The 15,709-nt window shown below is 51.7% G+C and overlaps 1 protein-coding gene across 2 annotated transcripts in view; it reads right to left on the reverse strand.

Moving 5' to 3' along the window:
• Positions 1–1,351: 1,351 nt before the first annotated feature.
• FAIM2 (Fas apoptotic inhibitory molecule 2) overlaps positions 1,352–15,709 on the reverse strand; it is a 149,651-nt gene continuing 135,293 nt past the window's right edge. For both annotated transcript variants that reach the window (XM_081316614.1, XM_081316615.1), the window contains one exon: positions 1,352–1,512. In XM_081316614.1, the coding sequence (XP_081172740.1) occupies positions 1,363–1,512 (150 nt within the window). In that variant the 3' untranslated portion in view covers positions 1,352–1,362. The remainder of the gene's footprint in view (positions 1,513–15,709) is intronic.

Genomic DNA, 15,709 nt, shown 5'->3' on the forward strand with positions numbered 1-15,709 from the left:
GTAGCCTCCGCAGCCCAGGGCATGCCTGTCTGGGTTGCCATGCCGCCTGGTGCAGGTGTCAAGCCCCTGTGGGCTTGCCACTATCAGGATGGGGGAGGGGGCAAGATCTTCTGCTGGCGGAACTTGTGGATTTGCTGGCTCAGCTGTTTGGCGCTCTGCCGAACAGCTGATTGGTGCAGAAAGTGTCTTATACACGGGTGTGTCTTATAGACGGAAAAATACGGTCTGTGCTCAAATCAATGATGGTTCTCGATTTGCCAACTGCTTTGTCATCTTCTGGGCTCTGATAAGCCCCTGAAAAGATCTCCTCTGCACTACCACCAATGTCCCAAGTGGGGTAGAGCAAGGACAAGTGGAAGACGTGATATAGCAGAAACACACGTGCAAGTAAAGCAAAGGGTGGTTCTATCAGTGATTGGGACCAGAGCATAACCCAGCTCCAGCATTGTCCTTGGTTAAGCAAGACCACAAAGATCATTTTATGAGGCTCACTTTTCTCTTCCCTTTTGGCTAGCCTGAAATTAGGGCTGAAACAAAACTATGCAAAATAACTGATCATTAAAAAAAAAGATAACCTCAACTAGAAACTGCAAAACTAAATGGGATAGGCCAGATAAAATTATTTCAGCTGGTGTCCCTCAACTGTCTAGCCAAAATGAAGGCCCCTAAAGAGTAACACCAAGAAGCGTCAGTAAATAAAATTTTACTCTTGGGAAAACTTTTCCAATCATTGGAAAAGTATCCGAGAACTAGATATAATCTGCTAAATCTCTGTGGGAGCAGATATGAGTGGAAACAACACTATACAGAGTAGGATTGTGCCGGAATTCTGAACTTTGGAACAATTCACATCATACAAAATGAACTTCAACATAGATTTTCTGTAGTTTTTACAACCTGCTCACTTTGAATATAGCAAACCTAAGTTTCTGACTGTTTCCTTTCTTCATTTGTTTAGCTCTAAGTTAAAAGCAATAGTATTTCTTTTTTTTCCTCCTCAGTGCTCTTCCCGCTACTGCTACACTAATTTCAATATACATATTGAAAGCAGTTATGGAAGCAAGGGAAAACCTAGCATATATACCAGCTTACCCTAAGAGCATGTGTATATAAATATACACATACGTGTACGCATGCACGCATGCACACACATACATACACACAGGCTGCAGAGGGAGCTGAAATAGACCAGTGGGTGAGCAAATGCTCACTTGACGCAATGAAGCTTGCTAAAGGGCAGAGAGATTACTTCTCTTTCCTCTCTCCTTTCTTGCTTGTTGTGTTATTATAAATCTCTCTCTTTCTCTCACTCTAAATATATTTCTGTTTTATCAGACACAGGCTCTAGAGGCTCAGCCAAGCTCAGTCTCGACTGCTTCCAAAGATCTGCAGGAGAAAAGAAAATATGTAGATGATGTCCAGGTATATGTTGAGGGCTCCAAAGACGTATTCCTCTGGACTCATGGCATAAGAACGGTTCCCCATCAGGAGCTGGGTATCAAAGGCCAGGAACTAAGGAGCAAACACAGACAGTGATTAAAATGTAATCTTTTGGTGTCCAAGGTGTTGGATAGAGAAAAGGGTAAGGTTGTTGGTTCCCCAGTCTGTACCCCCAAATCCCACAATTTAATTAAGAAGAAAAGAGCTGGCAGATTGTATGGAAAAAAAATGTGTGCAAAGCCTATAGCCCTAGGCATGGATGATCCCAGATACCTCTTGGAAGCGCAGCTAGATTCACATACATGACTATTCAGCATCTCCTACCCAGTTCTGCTCTTTGCTATGGAAGTTCCCTTGGACTGGATTATAAAGTGAGGATTTTCTCCAGCCCCAGGCCAGCTGGAATTCCAGTGCATTCAGTGACAGAGCGAGAACATGAAAAAGGAACCGATAGATGGGTCCTGCTCTTCCTACCCTTGTTGAGCTAGGCTTAGTTTTACTGTGGTTTGTCAAACAAGCCATAGGGGCTAGGTTCACACAGTATCCTAAATCAAAACTAAACCATACACTATGCTTGATGCATATTTATTGGCAGGACAGAATTTAAATATCATTTTTTTTTTAAAAAAATGGGTAGGCTATTCACTAGATTTAGATCCCAACCTTTTTTTGGGGTCCCACCTGGGGACTTCTTCTGTTCTTCTACTTTTCCTTACAATAAGCTTATGAGGTAGAAGGTATGAAAGTCTCTTTTTCCCCCCCAGTAATTTGCAGAAGTGGCATAAAGGTGGCTGAAGAGCATTCATCTGGGCTAGATTAAAATTCAAACTAGAAATGAATCTGCGGGCTACATTTTTCACATTACTGTCACATCCATATAAGATTCATGAAACGGCACTTCTAGTCCGACAACTACAAATGAAGTGGTATTAAGCATATCAAACTTAGATGATTTAAATTTCAGACATCTGCTTTTCCCACTGAGCCCTCCTTTTTTTTTTTTAGTTTTGGTCCCTTTAAGTCAGCTTTGACTCCTGGCAACTGCCAGGCCGCATCCCTGAGGTTTTTTGGCAAGATTTTAGGAGTGGTTTGCCTTTACCTGCCTGCTAGAGCCGAGAGAGGGACTGGCCCAAAGTCATTTTTGTGCCTAAGTAGGATTAGAAGGTGGGACTAGAATTCCCAGTCTCCCATTTTCCAACCTGGTGCCTTAACCACAATACCAAACTGCTGCAAAAACATGGCCTGGCAATTTTTTATGCTGTTTCTCCCTTGTTGCTGCTTCATCCCAGTTGATATATGAGGTAGTCGTAAATCCAAACTGTATTTTAGCATCATTCCAATACTAACCCGGGGGAGCCTCAAGCTAATTTTCTATTATTATTGTTGTTGTTGTTGTTGTTGTTGTTGTTGTTGTTGTTGTTATTATTATTATTATTATTATTATTATTATTATTATTATTATTATTATTATTATTATTATTATTATTATTATTATTCGCACAGTCAGCCAGATGTTCAGACTGGATTTGGCATTTCTGTCTATCTATTGAGTCCTTACCAAGGACTTGGGATAGACAGATGTGGATGTTTTCTAGTATTACAAATATCGTTGCAGGATGGAAGCTGTTCCCAGTAAAGCTGCCTTTTGCAATTGACTGATGGCAAATTTGTCAATGCCAGTGGTGTCCAAGTGGTGTTCCAGTTGTTTTGGTATTGCACCCAAGGCACCTATTACTATTGGTACTACCCTTGCTTGCCTTTGCCATAATCATTCTACTTCTATCATAGGTCTTTATATTTTGTTATCTTCTCCAGCACTTTTTCTTCTATTCTGCTGTCTCCAGGCACTGCCACGTCCACTAGCCAAACTTTTTTGTCTTTCTTATTGACAATTGTTAAGTCTGGGGTGTTATGTGGCAGGTGCCTGTCTGTTTGAATTCTAAAGTCCCAGACCAATTTAACTTTTTCATTTTCTATAGCTTTCTCTATTTTAAGGTCCCACCAGTTCTTGCTTGCAGGCAAATGATATTTCTTGTAGATCTTCCAATGCACCATTGTTGCTACTTTGTCATGCCACTGCTTGTAGTCAGTCTGTGCAATCTTCTTGCAGCAGCTTACCAGGTAGTCCACTGTTTCTTCAGCTTCTTTGCACAGACGGCACTTACTGTCTGTTGCTGTCTTCTCAATTTTGACTTTGTATGCATTTATCCTAAAGGCTTGGTCTTGTGCAGCCAGAATTAGTCCCTCAGTCTCTTTCTTCAACCTTCCTGCTCTTAACCATTGACACATCTTGTCATTATCTGCTTTCCCAGATTTTTTTTAATGTACTGGCCATGTAGTGCTTTGTCTTCCCATACCTCCATTCTGTTCTTCATTTGGTTTTTCTTGTAGGCCAGTTTGGTTTCTCCAGTAGTCAGTAAGCCTTCCTAATATACTAACTTTAGTGCATCTTCATCATTGTCCTTCAGATATTCTTCCAAAGTCATTTTTTCTTCTTCAACCACCTGATGTACTTGCAACATTCCACATCCACCTATTTGCCATGGTAGGTAGAGTCTGTCAATGTCACTGCATGGATGAAGGGCATGATTCATTGTCATTATTTTTCTGGTCTTCCTATCCATTGCTTTTAGTTATGCTTGGGTCCAGTCCACTATTCCAGCTGTATATCTAATGACTGGAATTGCCCAGGTGTTGATTGCCTTTATGGTATTTCCTCTATTGAGTTCGGACTTTAAGATCTTCTTCACTCTCTTGATGTATTCACCTCTAATCTTTTCCTTGACTTCAGTGTGCTTAATACTGTCAATACTGTCCATTGCAATATCTTGGTTATATACTGTATACGGACTATGTTGAGTAACGATTACATTTCAGATGGAGTTTCTCTATACAGCTTCAGATCATCCATGTAAAGGAGATGGGATAGTCTGGCAGATGTTTTTGATGTTTGATAGCCATGGCCTGAGTTATTCAGTATTGTTGACAGAGGAAACAGTGCAATTACAAATTGCAGTGGTGATAGTGGATCTCCTTGAAATATTCCTCTCTTGATAGTAACCTCTCCCAGGCTCCCACCATTGACCTGCAACTGTGTCTTCCATTGTGCCATCGATCTTTGCACAAACTTCCTGATATTTCTATTGCCTCCTGTTATTTCTAGGCACTTGATTATCCAGTCATGTTGCCATCCTAGACCGAGCGGGCTGGATGAACCCCCTCCGCAGGTTCTTGTCTATGTATTGACGGAGCTCCTGCATCTCCCGGGGTGCCATTGCGTACATGCGGGGTTTCGGCAATTTTGCCCCTGGCTCCAGTTCAATAGCGCAGTCCGTGGGGCGGTGGGGTGGCAAGGCGTCACACTCCTTCTCATCAAAGACATCTGCGAGATCGCTGTACTCCCGTGGTACCTGTGTCTCAAGCCCGGTACCCACCCCTGCGGCCCCCTCTGGCCCACCAATCCCCTCCGGACCCAGGAAGGAATGCTTTTCAGGGGGCTGGGGCCCTGTCCCGAGGCGGAGGTGTCGGCATCCCCCCTCCCACCAAACCGTGGGGCCCCACCTGTCCAACCACGTAAGCCCCAGGATGACTGCCTCCGTCATAGACGGCACCACGACAAACCGGAGAGTCTCCCAGTGTGTACCCAATTCCATCCTCACCGGTGCCGTTACATGCGTAATAGGTGCTCCACCCAAGAGAGACCCGTCTACCTGCTGAAAGCGGTTAGGTTTGGGGAGCCGCTGAAGGGGAATACCAGCCTCCCTTGCCATCACCAGGCTAATTAGGCAGCGTGTGCTGCCTGTATCAATCAGAGCCTTACACTCCCTTCTCTCACCCGTTCGTGGACTTATCAACACCACGGGCAGCACGAAAGGACACACCGGAGCGCTTACCATCGGGTCCTCCTCGTACTCGGGATCCTCAGAACCGTCGGACGTGTCCGTTCGTCCATCCGCCGGGCCCACTGGACGTATCGGTGTCGATGTTCGGGGTGTCTTGTCGGCCGCCTGGTACGCTGTTCTGGAGCGGTCTGCAGCTCTTCTGGGGGTCGGGACCCGCGCCTCCGGAGGGTTGGGCCCCGGTCGCGGCGGAGGTAACGGGCAGTCCACCGCCCGATGGCCCGGTTGGTCGCAGCGAAAGCAGCGGATTGTTGGACGGGGCGCCGGTGGGGGGCCGGGTTGTGTCGCCGCCGCCATGGGCTTCCGGCTCTCTGTCTTCGGGCCCTCCGGGGTCCTCCAGGCTCCAGGAGCCACTACTGGTCTGCCCCGGGTATCCTGCAACCCAATGTCTAGCTCCACCGCCACCCGGAACCAGTCCTGAAGCCGTGCAGGAACCCCCCGCACCACACATGCCCGCCGGAGAGCCCCATCAAGACCGGCCCGGAAGTGGTGCACCAGCAAGCGCTCGGGCCACGAGCGTAACCTGCCCGCAACCCTGCGGAACTCAAGCACGTACTCCTCTGCCGGCCGTCCTCGCTGCCTGATGGCTAACACTTCGGCTTCCGCGCGATGTAAGCGGGATACATCCTCGAAGCGAACGCGTAGGGCTTCCAAAAACAGCCCCACGTCCCCGAGCTCGCGGGCGTGGTCACTGTAGAGGTCCGCTGCCCAGGTTGCAGCCTCACCCTGAAGGCACGCGGTGACCGCCACCACCATCGCCCACTGTGATGAATAGGTATGGGCGTACCCGTCCAGATGGTTAATCACCTGCCCTAAGAACATGGCCAGGCGGTCGGGATGCCCATCATAGGTTGTGGTGAGCGGTGGGGGTCCCCACACCACGCCCGGTCCCCAATGCCCAACAGGTGGACGGGTCTGAGCCTGGGACACCCCCACCGACCTGGGTGCGGGACGTCCAGGGCCCCGGTCAGGCGTTGGCCACGCTTCCCGCCCCCCTTGTGCCCGTGTGGGTGGGCCCCGAACGCCTCCCTCCCCAGGCACCTTGAACTTTGGGCTAGCCAGGCGGAAACGGGACGTTGCTGTCTGACTGGGTGCCCCCCCCAGAGACCACTGTCCAATGTCTTCTTCAGGAGCCATGGCTCCCCAGGAACCGCCGTCACGTGCCCCAACTTCTCCGAACCTTTCGCGCAGCACATCCATAGTTTGGCTCCCGGGTGCAGTTGAATAGCTGTATTCCTCGCCATCATCGTCGGTAAGCCGACGCTCCCTCCAACCCAGTGGAGCCCCACCGGGCCGGGCCGTTCGTCCTTGCTCGGGCCCCGTGCGCCCCAGGATCGAGCTCAGCCACCACTCCCCCCCCTGGGTTTGGCTACTGACGCCCTGGGACTCCACCGCAGGGTCTGTTGGCTGCGCGTCCCGCACTTTGGGCCTCACAACAGGTTGGACGTCCTCCACGTCCCTCTCCACAGGGGTTGTCACCTCCGCCCCAGCCACACCAGCCTCCTCCGAAGCAGATTCCAACGCGGCCCCTTGCACACCCTCCGCCATGGCGCACGAACGGAACACAGCTGAGAGGCAGTAGGGCCGCAATGCTAGAGGTAACGCTGGCTTTCTGTCAAAACTCGTCCTGCAACAAGCAGGGTAGGTGCCGAACACAGGAACGAGAGACTTCTGCTGCAGTCTAGAAGCACTTTATTCTTCAGAGCAATAGCCGCAACGAGAAACAAAGCCAGCGTTGGCTGCTATCTGCACCCAACGCTGCTATATACACATCCAAAAACCCCACCCAAACTCCACCCAAACATGCCTCCGCCCTCCCATTCCCTATAACTTCTCCACCCCTCCCCTACAAGGCCTTTCGCCCGTCGCTCAGGCAGGTAAGGCCCCCCCAACGTGTCGCCACCACCGTGCCCTTTACCCTCACCCACTCCCTGCCGCACCCACCCCCGAAGCCCCCTGTCACCCAGCCACCCGGACACCATAGGGGGGAGGGACCCATCCCCTATCGGCGTTGCCACACAGTCCCGCGCAGGCATGGCGTCGGAGTCCTCCCAGGCCGCAGAGACATCGAGCCGGCTCAGGCCTCCACCGGGCAGGCTGCAGGCCGGGGTCCGTTGCTCACACTTGCCGCCGACCGAGCACAGCAGCCGCGGCGCATTCCGAGGGAGCAGAAGCCGCGGCGCAGGTCCCGGAGCCGTCCGAGTCGGAGTGCCGCGCGCAGACGCGCCGCAGGGCGAGGCCGGCAGCCGCGGCGCGTCTGGAAGCACCAGAAGAGGCGACGCGGGCCCCGGAGCCGGCCGAGCCGGGGAGCCGCGCGTAGTCGCGTCGCCAGGCGAGGGCTGCAGCTGCGGCGCATCCGGAAGCGCCAGAAGAGGAGGCTCGGGTCTCGGAGCCTTCCACGCCGGGGAGCCGCGTGATGACGCGCCGCCGGGCGCTGGAAGCAGCCGCGGCGCGTCCGGAGGCGACGAGGGGAGCGTTGCGGGCCTCTGGACTCTCCGGACCATGCAGGAACCAGGTGGGGTCGGTGGGAGGGAAGCCGGGTGTGCCGGGGGGGTGGAGGGGCTCCCCCTCGTGTGTCGGGCTGCCGAGGCCCGACACATGTGGCAGAGAGTCAAATGCCTTTTTGTAGTCAATCCAAGCTACGTTCAGGTTGGTCTTCCTTCTCTTGCAGTTTCCCAAGATCATTTTGTCAATTGTTTTCAATTAGATGTTGTACTGCATCAGCTACCACACCAGTTAGCAATTTGAAAGTTGTTGGTAAACAGGCAATTGGCCTGTAATTCCCTGGTGCTGCCCCTTTTGATGGATCTTTCTATTCTGAACCAGCCAACTACCGGCCTTGTAATAAGGCAAACCCCTATTCAAACAGTAGAGACTGGAGAGCGTCCAAGGCTGAAAAGCGTCCGCCAAGATTTATTAGTCAAATAACAGAACAAGAAACAAAAACACTGGAACTTGAATCCTCAAACGGAAGGGTTGCTTTCAGCAACCAGCCCTTCCCCAAACACTCCTTTTATTTAGAGTTCAGGGCGTGGCCTCCCTCTGCCTCCTCCCGAGGAGACCCGCAGCCTTTCTCTGCTTGGTCCTGCTCGACTGCCTCCTGCGTCGGGCGTCCTTGAACAGGGCCAGCTGTGGGTCATCATCCTCCGCACTATCGGGCTCACGCAGCTGAGAAGAGGGCCCCGGCTGGGAGCTCTGCCAAGCCTGCAAGCCATCATCAGCCGGTTCGTCTCCCACACACTCCTCCTCCCCCTCATCTGAGTCATCCGATACATCTGAGCCGGCTGCCGGGCCCACAGGCTGGCCCTGAGTCACAACACTATCCCGCACCGCAGGGCCCTTCCCCCGGGTCTGCCGATCCGGATGCGGTCGGGATGGGAACTGTTCGTGAAAAGCAGTCACCAACGCAGGGGCATGAACGGCGGTCGCGTCTTCCCATGTGAAGTCCTCCGGCCCGTACCCTTTCCACTCGATCAGGTACTGGAAGCGACCTTTCAGCCAGCGGGAATCCCTGATGCTGGCGACCTCGTACTCGGGGGTGCTGCCGCCATCGCGAGGTCCTGATGGGGGAGGTTCCGCTTGGCGAAGTGGACAAGCCGGTTGTTCGGGGACCAACAAGGACCGATGGAAGACGGGGTGCACGCGCAGGGAACGTGGCAGAGTTAAACGATAGGCGACCGGGTTGATGACGGCCTCGACTGGGAACGGTCCAAGGTAACGGTGGTCCAGCTTCCTCGCCGGCCGAGTGGATGGTAGGTTCCTGGTGGACAGCCAGACCCGATCCCCCACCGATAGTGGAGGCGTATCCCTTCTCGACCGATCGGCGAACCTCTTGTAGTCGGCCTTGGCCTTCTCCAGCTGCCGTCGCACCAACCGATGGATCGCCTGTAACTCCGCCATGAATTCGTTCGCTGCCGGCTCCGGTGAGTCCACGGGAGAAAGGGGGAAAAACCGGGGGTGATAACCCACGTTGGCCAAGAACGGTGTCATCTGCGTGGAGGTGTGCTGCGAGTTGTTAAAGGCAAACTCGGCTATGGCCAAATAGTCCACCCAATTGTCCTGCTGCAGGTTAACGTAGCAGCGCAGATACTGCTCTAAGATGCCGATGACCTTCTCGGTACCCCCGTCGGTCTGAGGATGATGCGCGGACGAGAGGCAAACCTTAATGTCCAACGCCCGCATCAACTCCTGCCAGAAGCGGGCTGTAAACTGGGCCCCCCTATCGGAGACGACTCTATCGGGAAGGCCGTGCAGCCGGAACACCTGTTGGATGAACATGCGACTAGTGGCGCGAGCTGACGGTAAGCCGCGACAGGGGATGAAGTGCGCCATCTTGGTCAGCATGTCCACCACCACAAACACTGTCGTGAAGCCGGAGGATGGGGGTAGATCCGTCAGAAAGTCCATGGACACAGCCCCCCAGGGTCTCTTGGGTGTTGGCAACGGCTGCAGTAAACCGGGCGGGGCCCCTGTCGCTGACTTGGCCTGCCTGCATGGGATGCAGGAGGTGACATAAGACTGGACGTCGTGTCGGACTCGGGGCCACCAGAAGGTACGGGAGACCAGGTTCAGAGTCTTGAACAGGCCAAAATGCCCCGCAGCCGGGTTATCATGACACTGGCTGAGGACGAGTCCCCTGAGTGGCCCTCCTGGAACATAGAGCCGGTCACGATAATACAGGAGTCCATCCGTGACCGACCAAGGCGAATCTGGCCCCACCTCTTCCTTCCGCTGAGCCACCCACGCCTCCTGCTGCTGCGCCTCCCGGATCCGAGCCCGTATATCAACCGGCTCCCGCACCGCAGCAAAAGACTCGACGGGGATCACGGTCCTGGGAGGAAGCTTGTCTTCCGCTCGGGTGTACTCGGGCTTCCTGGACAGAGCATCCGCTCTCTGGTTGTGCCCGCTTGGTATGTACCGCACCCGGAAGTCAAACCTCGCAAAGAAGAGGGACCACCGGATCTGGCGTTGGTTCAAATTCCGAGCGGTCTGCAGGCTTTCCAGATTCTTGTGGTCCGTCCGGACCTCGATTTGATGCCGCGCCCCCTCCAGATGATGCCTCCAAGCCTCGAACGCCGCCTTGATGGCCAGCAGCTCCTTCTCCCAGATGGTATAGTTGCGCTCCGAGGGGTTCAATTTCCGAGAGTGATACGCGCAAGGGAAAAGGGTACCGTTGGGCGTCGCTGCCTGGAGTAACACGGCCCCAATGGCAATGTCGGAGGCGTCCGCCTCCACGACAAACAGCCGTTGCGGGTCAGGATGCTTCAAGATGGGCTCCTTCATGAAGGCGTCCTTCAAAGCTTGGAACGCCTGTTGTTCGGGGGCGTTCCACTGGAACCGAGTCTTCTTCTGCAGGAGCCGGGTGAGGGGGGCTGTCAAGGCAGCAAAGCCAGGGATGAATGTTCGATAGTAGTTGGCAAATCCAAGAAGTCGCTGAACATCCTTCACGCGACGCGGGGGTTGCCAACTCTGCAACGACTCAACTTTACTCGGTTCCATGGCGATGCCCTCAGGAGAAATGCGGTGACCCAGGAAATCGATGGTCACCTGGTAGAACTGGCACTTCTCCAACTTGGCAAACAGCCGATGTTTCCGGAGGCGCTGCAGGACCTGACGGAGATGCTGATGGTGCGCCTCACGCGACGGGGAGTAAATCAGGATGTCGTCCAGGTAAATCACGACAAACTGGTCCAACAGATCCCGAAAGATGTCGTTCATAAAATGCTGAAACACAGCGGGGGCGTTGGTCAGGCCAAACGGCATCACCGTGTACTCGAAATGTCCATAGCGAGTACCAAACGCCGTCTTCCACTCATCACCCGGCCGAACCCTGACGAGGTTGTAAGCTCCACGCAGGTCCAGTTTCGTGAAGATCTTAGCCTCCCGGAGTCGGTCCAAGAGCTCGGGGATGAGGGGCAGCGGGTAGCGGTTACGCACCGTGATGGCGTTGAGTTTCCGGTAGTCACAGCAAAGCCGTAGCTCGCCCGACTTCTTTTTGACAAAGAGCACGGGCGCAGACACTGGCGAGGACGAGGGCCGGATGAAACCACGAGCCAAATTCTTAGTCAGGAAGTCCCGCAATGCAGCCAACTCGGGCTCCGACATGGAGTACAAACGCCCCACTGGGAGAGGCGCATCAGGGACTAGATCAATGGAGCAGTCGTAGGGCCTGTGCGGGGGTAATTGGTCCGCCTCTGACTCGCTGAACACGTCAGCAAAGTCGGACAGTTCGGGAGGCAAGGAAACCCCTGAGGAACCCTCCACCTGGCCGGCACAGATATGGCGGGTGTGGTCCACGCACTGCAAACTTGGGAAGGTGACCAAGTTCTGAGACCAATAGATCTGTGGATCATGCGCCCGGAGCCACGCCAGTCCCAAGACCACGGGGAAGTGCAGATCCGAAGTGATGTAGAACTGGATGGCCTCCACATGGGAACTGATGGCCATACACACGGGTTGCGTGGCGGCCGTAATAGGCCCGGACAGGAGCACTCGACCATCGATGGTCTCCACTAGCATGGGCGGATCCACCGGACACTGGGGAACAGCCCATTTGGCCACAAAGGCCGAGTCCATAAAGTTAGTGGTAGCCCCAGAGTCAATTAAGGCATGGACCGGAATCCCCTCTGGCTTGCCAGGAAGGATCAGACGTGCCTCCAAAATCAAATGCCGTGGAGGTTCACAGGCACCGTCGGAACGGCGTCGCTCGGCGTGGTCGTTGTGAGTCGCCCGATCTATCACACCGTCTAGATCGGGCTCGGGCCGTTTCCCGACAGCAAAGTAGGGGACTTTCTCGGGGCAGGCTTGGTCACTGACACCCGCTGACGCTTCTTCGGGCAAGAAGCAGCCAAATGTCCAGGGTCCCCACAGTAAAAACACAACCCCCCCGATCGTCGTCTGTCCATTTCCGTCACCGACAGACGGGACCTGGCGGCACCCAGCTCCATTGGCTCCTCCCTCTGGACTGGGGGCTCACGCTCAACAGGAGCGGCAGGGGTCTGTGGGGTGGCACGGTGACTCTTTCGCTGCTGCAGCCGGGCATCGATCCGCAGACAAAGATGGATCAGCCCATTCAGGTCTGAGGGAATGTCCACGCGGGCCAGCTCATCCAACATCTCCTCCGACAAGCCATCCTGGAAGGCATCCACGAGCGCAGCCTCATTCCAGGCGGAATCCTGGCTAAGCAGCTGGAAATCGCTGATGTAGGCCTGTAGGGGGCGCTGACCCTGCCTCAGAGCTTTCAGGCGTCGGGTGGCGGTCTGCGCCTTAATTGGGTCCTCGTACATGAGGCGCATATGGTCACAAAACCCCCCAAAGTTATCCAACAAAGGGCTAGGCTGTGCCAGCAGAGGCGTGCCCCAACGAGCTGCATCCCCCGACAGAAGGCTCAACACGAATCCCACCTTATCTCGGTCAGTGGGGAAATCAGCTGCTCTCAAGCTGATAAAGAGCTGACATTGTCCCAGGAAGGCAGGAAACAGTTCTGGATTGCCAGCAAATTTATCCGGCATAGCTATCTGACATTTCCTCCTGGGTGGGGGTGCAGCATGTACCTGAGCTTGCAGTTGAGCCACCTGAGCTGCCAACAAAGTGAGTTGCTGGGTGAGCTGAGCATTCTCGGCACGAAGCTGCTCCATCGTAGTAATAAGGGGTGGGAGGCTGAAAGCAAACTGTTCTGAACCAGCCAACTACCGGCCTTGTAATAAGGCAAACCCCTATTCAAACAGTAGAGACTGGAGAGCGTCCAAGGCTGAAAAGCGTCCGCCAAGATTTATTAGTCAAATAACAGAACAAGAAACAAAAACACTGGAACTTGAATCCTCAAACGGAAGGGTTGCTTTCAGCAACCAGCCCTTCCCCAAACACTCCTTTTATTTAGAGTTCAGGGCGTGGCCTCCCTCTGCCTCCTCCCGAGGAGACCCGCAGCCTTTCTCTGCTTGGTCCTGCTCGACTGCCTCCTGCGTCGGGCGTCCTTGAACAGGGCCAGCTGTGGGTCATCATCCTCCGCACTATCGGGCTCACGCAGCTGAGAAGAGGGCCCCGGCTGGGAGCTCTGCCAAGCCTGCAAGCCATCATCAGCCGGTTCGTCTCCCACACACTCCTCCTCCCCCTCATCTGAGTCATCCGATACATCTGAGCCGGCTGCCGGGCCCACAGGCTGGCCCTGAGTCACAACACTTTCATTATCAGGTAGGTTTTCTCAGTTGTTACCTACTCTTCAATTTCATCCTCTTGTAGTATATTGTTGAACTGCTTGGCAATGAGTGGGTATAGACCAGTTAGATATTTCAAGCAAAAACCATGCAATTCATCTTTACCTTAAGCTGACTAATTCTTGATCTTCCTTGCTCTTTTCTCTACCATTTCGGCTGTTATTGCTAGTTCTTTCATTTCAACTTCTTTTTTATTCGCAGCCGACTCTTTTAACCAAGCTGCATCCTTGTTGTATTTCTTTGGATTATCCCATATCTGCACCCAGAACTGCACTGTTTCTTCCTTGTCAGGTACTGACTGATTCACTGCAGTTTCTCCATTGATGGATTGGTAGAAACATTTGTGATTGGATTGAAATAGGAGGTTCTGCCTATAATTTGCAATTCGAGCTTCGTATCTGCTGATCTTCTTGACTATAGCTGTTATTTGCTGCTTTATTTCCAGTGCTTCCTTGATCTTTTTTCTTTCTAAATGGTATTTCTTGATTAGGTATTCTTTGGTCTTCTTGTTCTTCAGCTTCTTTTTTTTTTCATCTGTTCTAGCTTGCTTGCATCTGATCTCAATTTGCTGATCTTATTTTCCAGTCTAATCTTCCATTTTGGTGGTGCATTTTGGTTTTTTTTTCTTCTTCTTGATTTTGCATCCCAGGTATTCAGTTATAACTGCAGCTGTGCTCTACATTAGTTGGTTTGTTTCTTGAAGCGAGTTGGTGCTTATACTTGATATTGCAGTATTTGCATCTTTTAATGCTTGTGCTGGCTGTTTCTTTGGAACACGCTTCAAGGCAGGCAGCCTTTTTCTGACTTTTTGTGCTGTTCTAGATGCTCAGTTATTTTTTGTTTCAATTCTTTTATTTCTTTAGTTAGAGGGCTTTGTTCTTCCTGAGGCAGAGGTGTTTGGTTTCCAAATGAAAACAATTGTACATATATCTTTGCTGGATTCCTCTACTGCCAACTCCACCTGATTTGCCTCTACATTCTTAGTTACTTCTGGCAAGGGTTTGATTTCTTTGCCCTGGGTAAACCTTTGCAATTCTTCTAATTCTACTTCTGTGAATACAGTACTTTATTTCATATTGTAAATTGTTCTGTTATTTGTGATTCTGGATGTTGTTCCTTCCAGAAGTGGTGCATTCATTTCTAATATCTTCTTCTTGTAATAACATATCATTATTTCTTTGTTTTCAATCACTGTATATTTGTAAACACCTTTTCTTCCAGTTGTTCTGCAGCTGCTGGCCCTGGTTGCTCAGGCAACAGTCCTAAGCCCTGTAGCCTATTTTTCACCAGCTATCCAGGAACTTCAACATCTACCATGGACCTTGTTAACTCGGGCGACATCCAAGCCAGTATGGCTTTCTGAAATTTACATCTCATCATATTTTTTAATGGAAAGACACCCTTTGTCTAACTCCACTGATAAGACCTTTCCAGTATGGTTGAACCTCTGGCATACCTCTCATCTTCCTCAGAGCACACAAGCCCCATAACCATGTCAAGGTAGTGCCTCACTGGGTTTGTTGTTGTTGTTGTTGTTGTTGTTGTTGTTGTTGTTGTTATTATTATTATTATTATTATTATTATTATTATTATTATTATTATTATTATTATTATTCACCCCATTTCCTTTGCTTTGTGACTGTTTCCTAAAAGCCTCATTAAAGAAAGTTGGCAGGACCTCACCATTCATATTTCTGATTCAGTGCCATGAGCAATCCTGGGTTATCAAAGGTGCAAAGGTGACATGATCAGAAGGCAAGAATAACAGCCTTTCTTTGTTTGAAATTGGAAGTGGTAAGCTGGTTTATTCCAGTATTGTTAACAAGATTACAGGAATAGGCCGGATAACCTTGTTGGCCTAAGGCACCGGCCCATTTAGTTCATATGTGTATATCTCTCCTTTCATTGAGTATTTACGTAAGAACCATATTCAAAGATAAATGGAAACCGAGGGAGGGTTGCAGCGGGAAAAAAAAAAACCTTTTGCTAGCTCAGAGAAGTTTGCAGAGAAATCCACAGAAAGGTTTTCCGGGAACCCTGACAAAAAGAGAGAAATGTTCAAGCACACAGAGGGCATATATCTCAAATAACGAGGTTCATTCCCACCAGATGGATTACTGAATGAAGAAACAGGGCTGCCAACTGTGGAGCTGAAAA

The sequence above is a fragment of the Vipera berus genome, assembly GCF_964194415.1.
Source record: "Vipera berus genome assembly, chromosome: 2".
Taxonomy (NCBI): Eukaryota; Metazoa; Chordata; class Lepidosauria; order Squamata; family Viperidae; genus Vipera; species Vipera berus.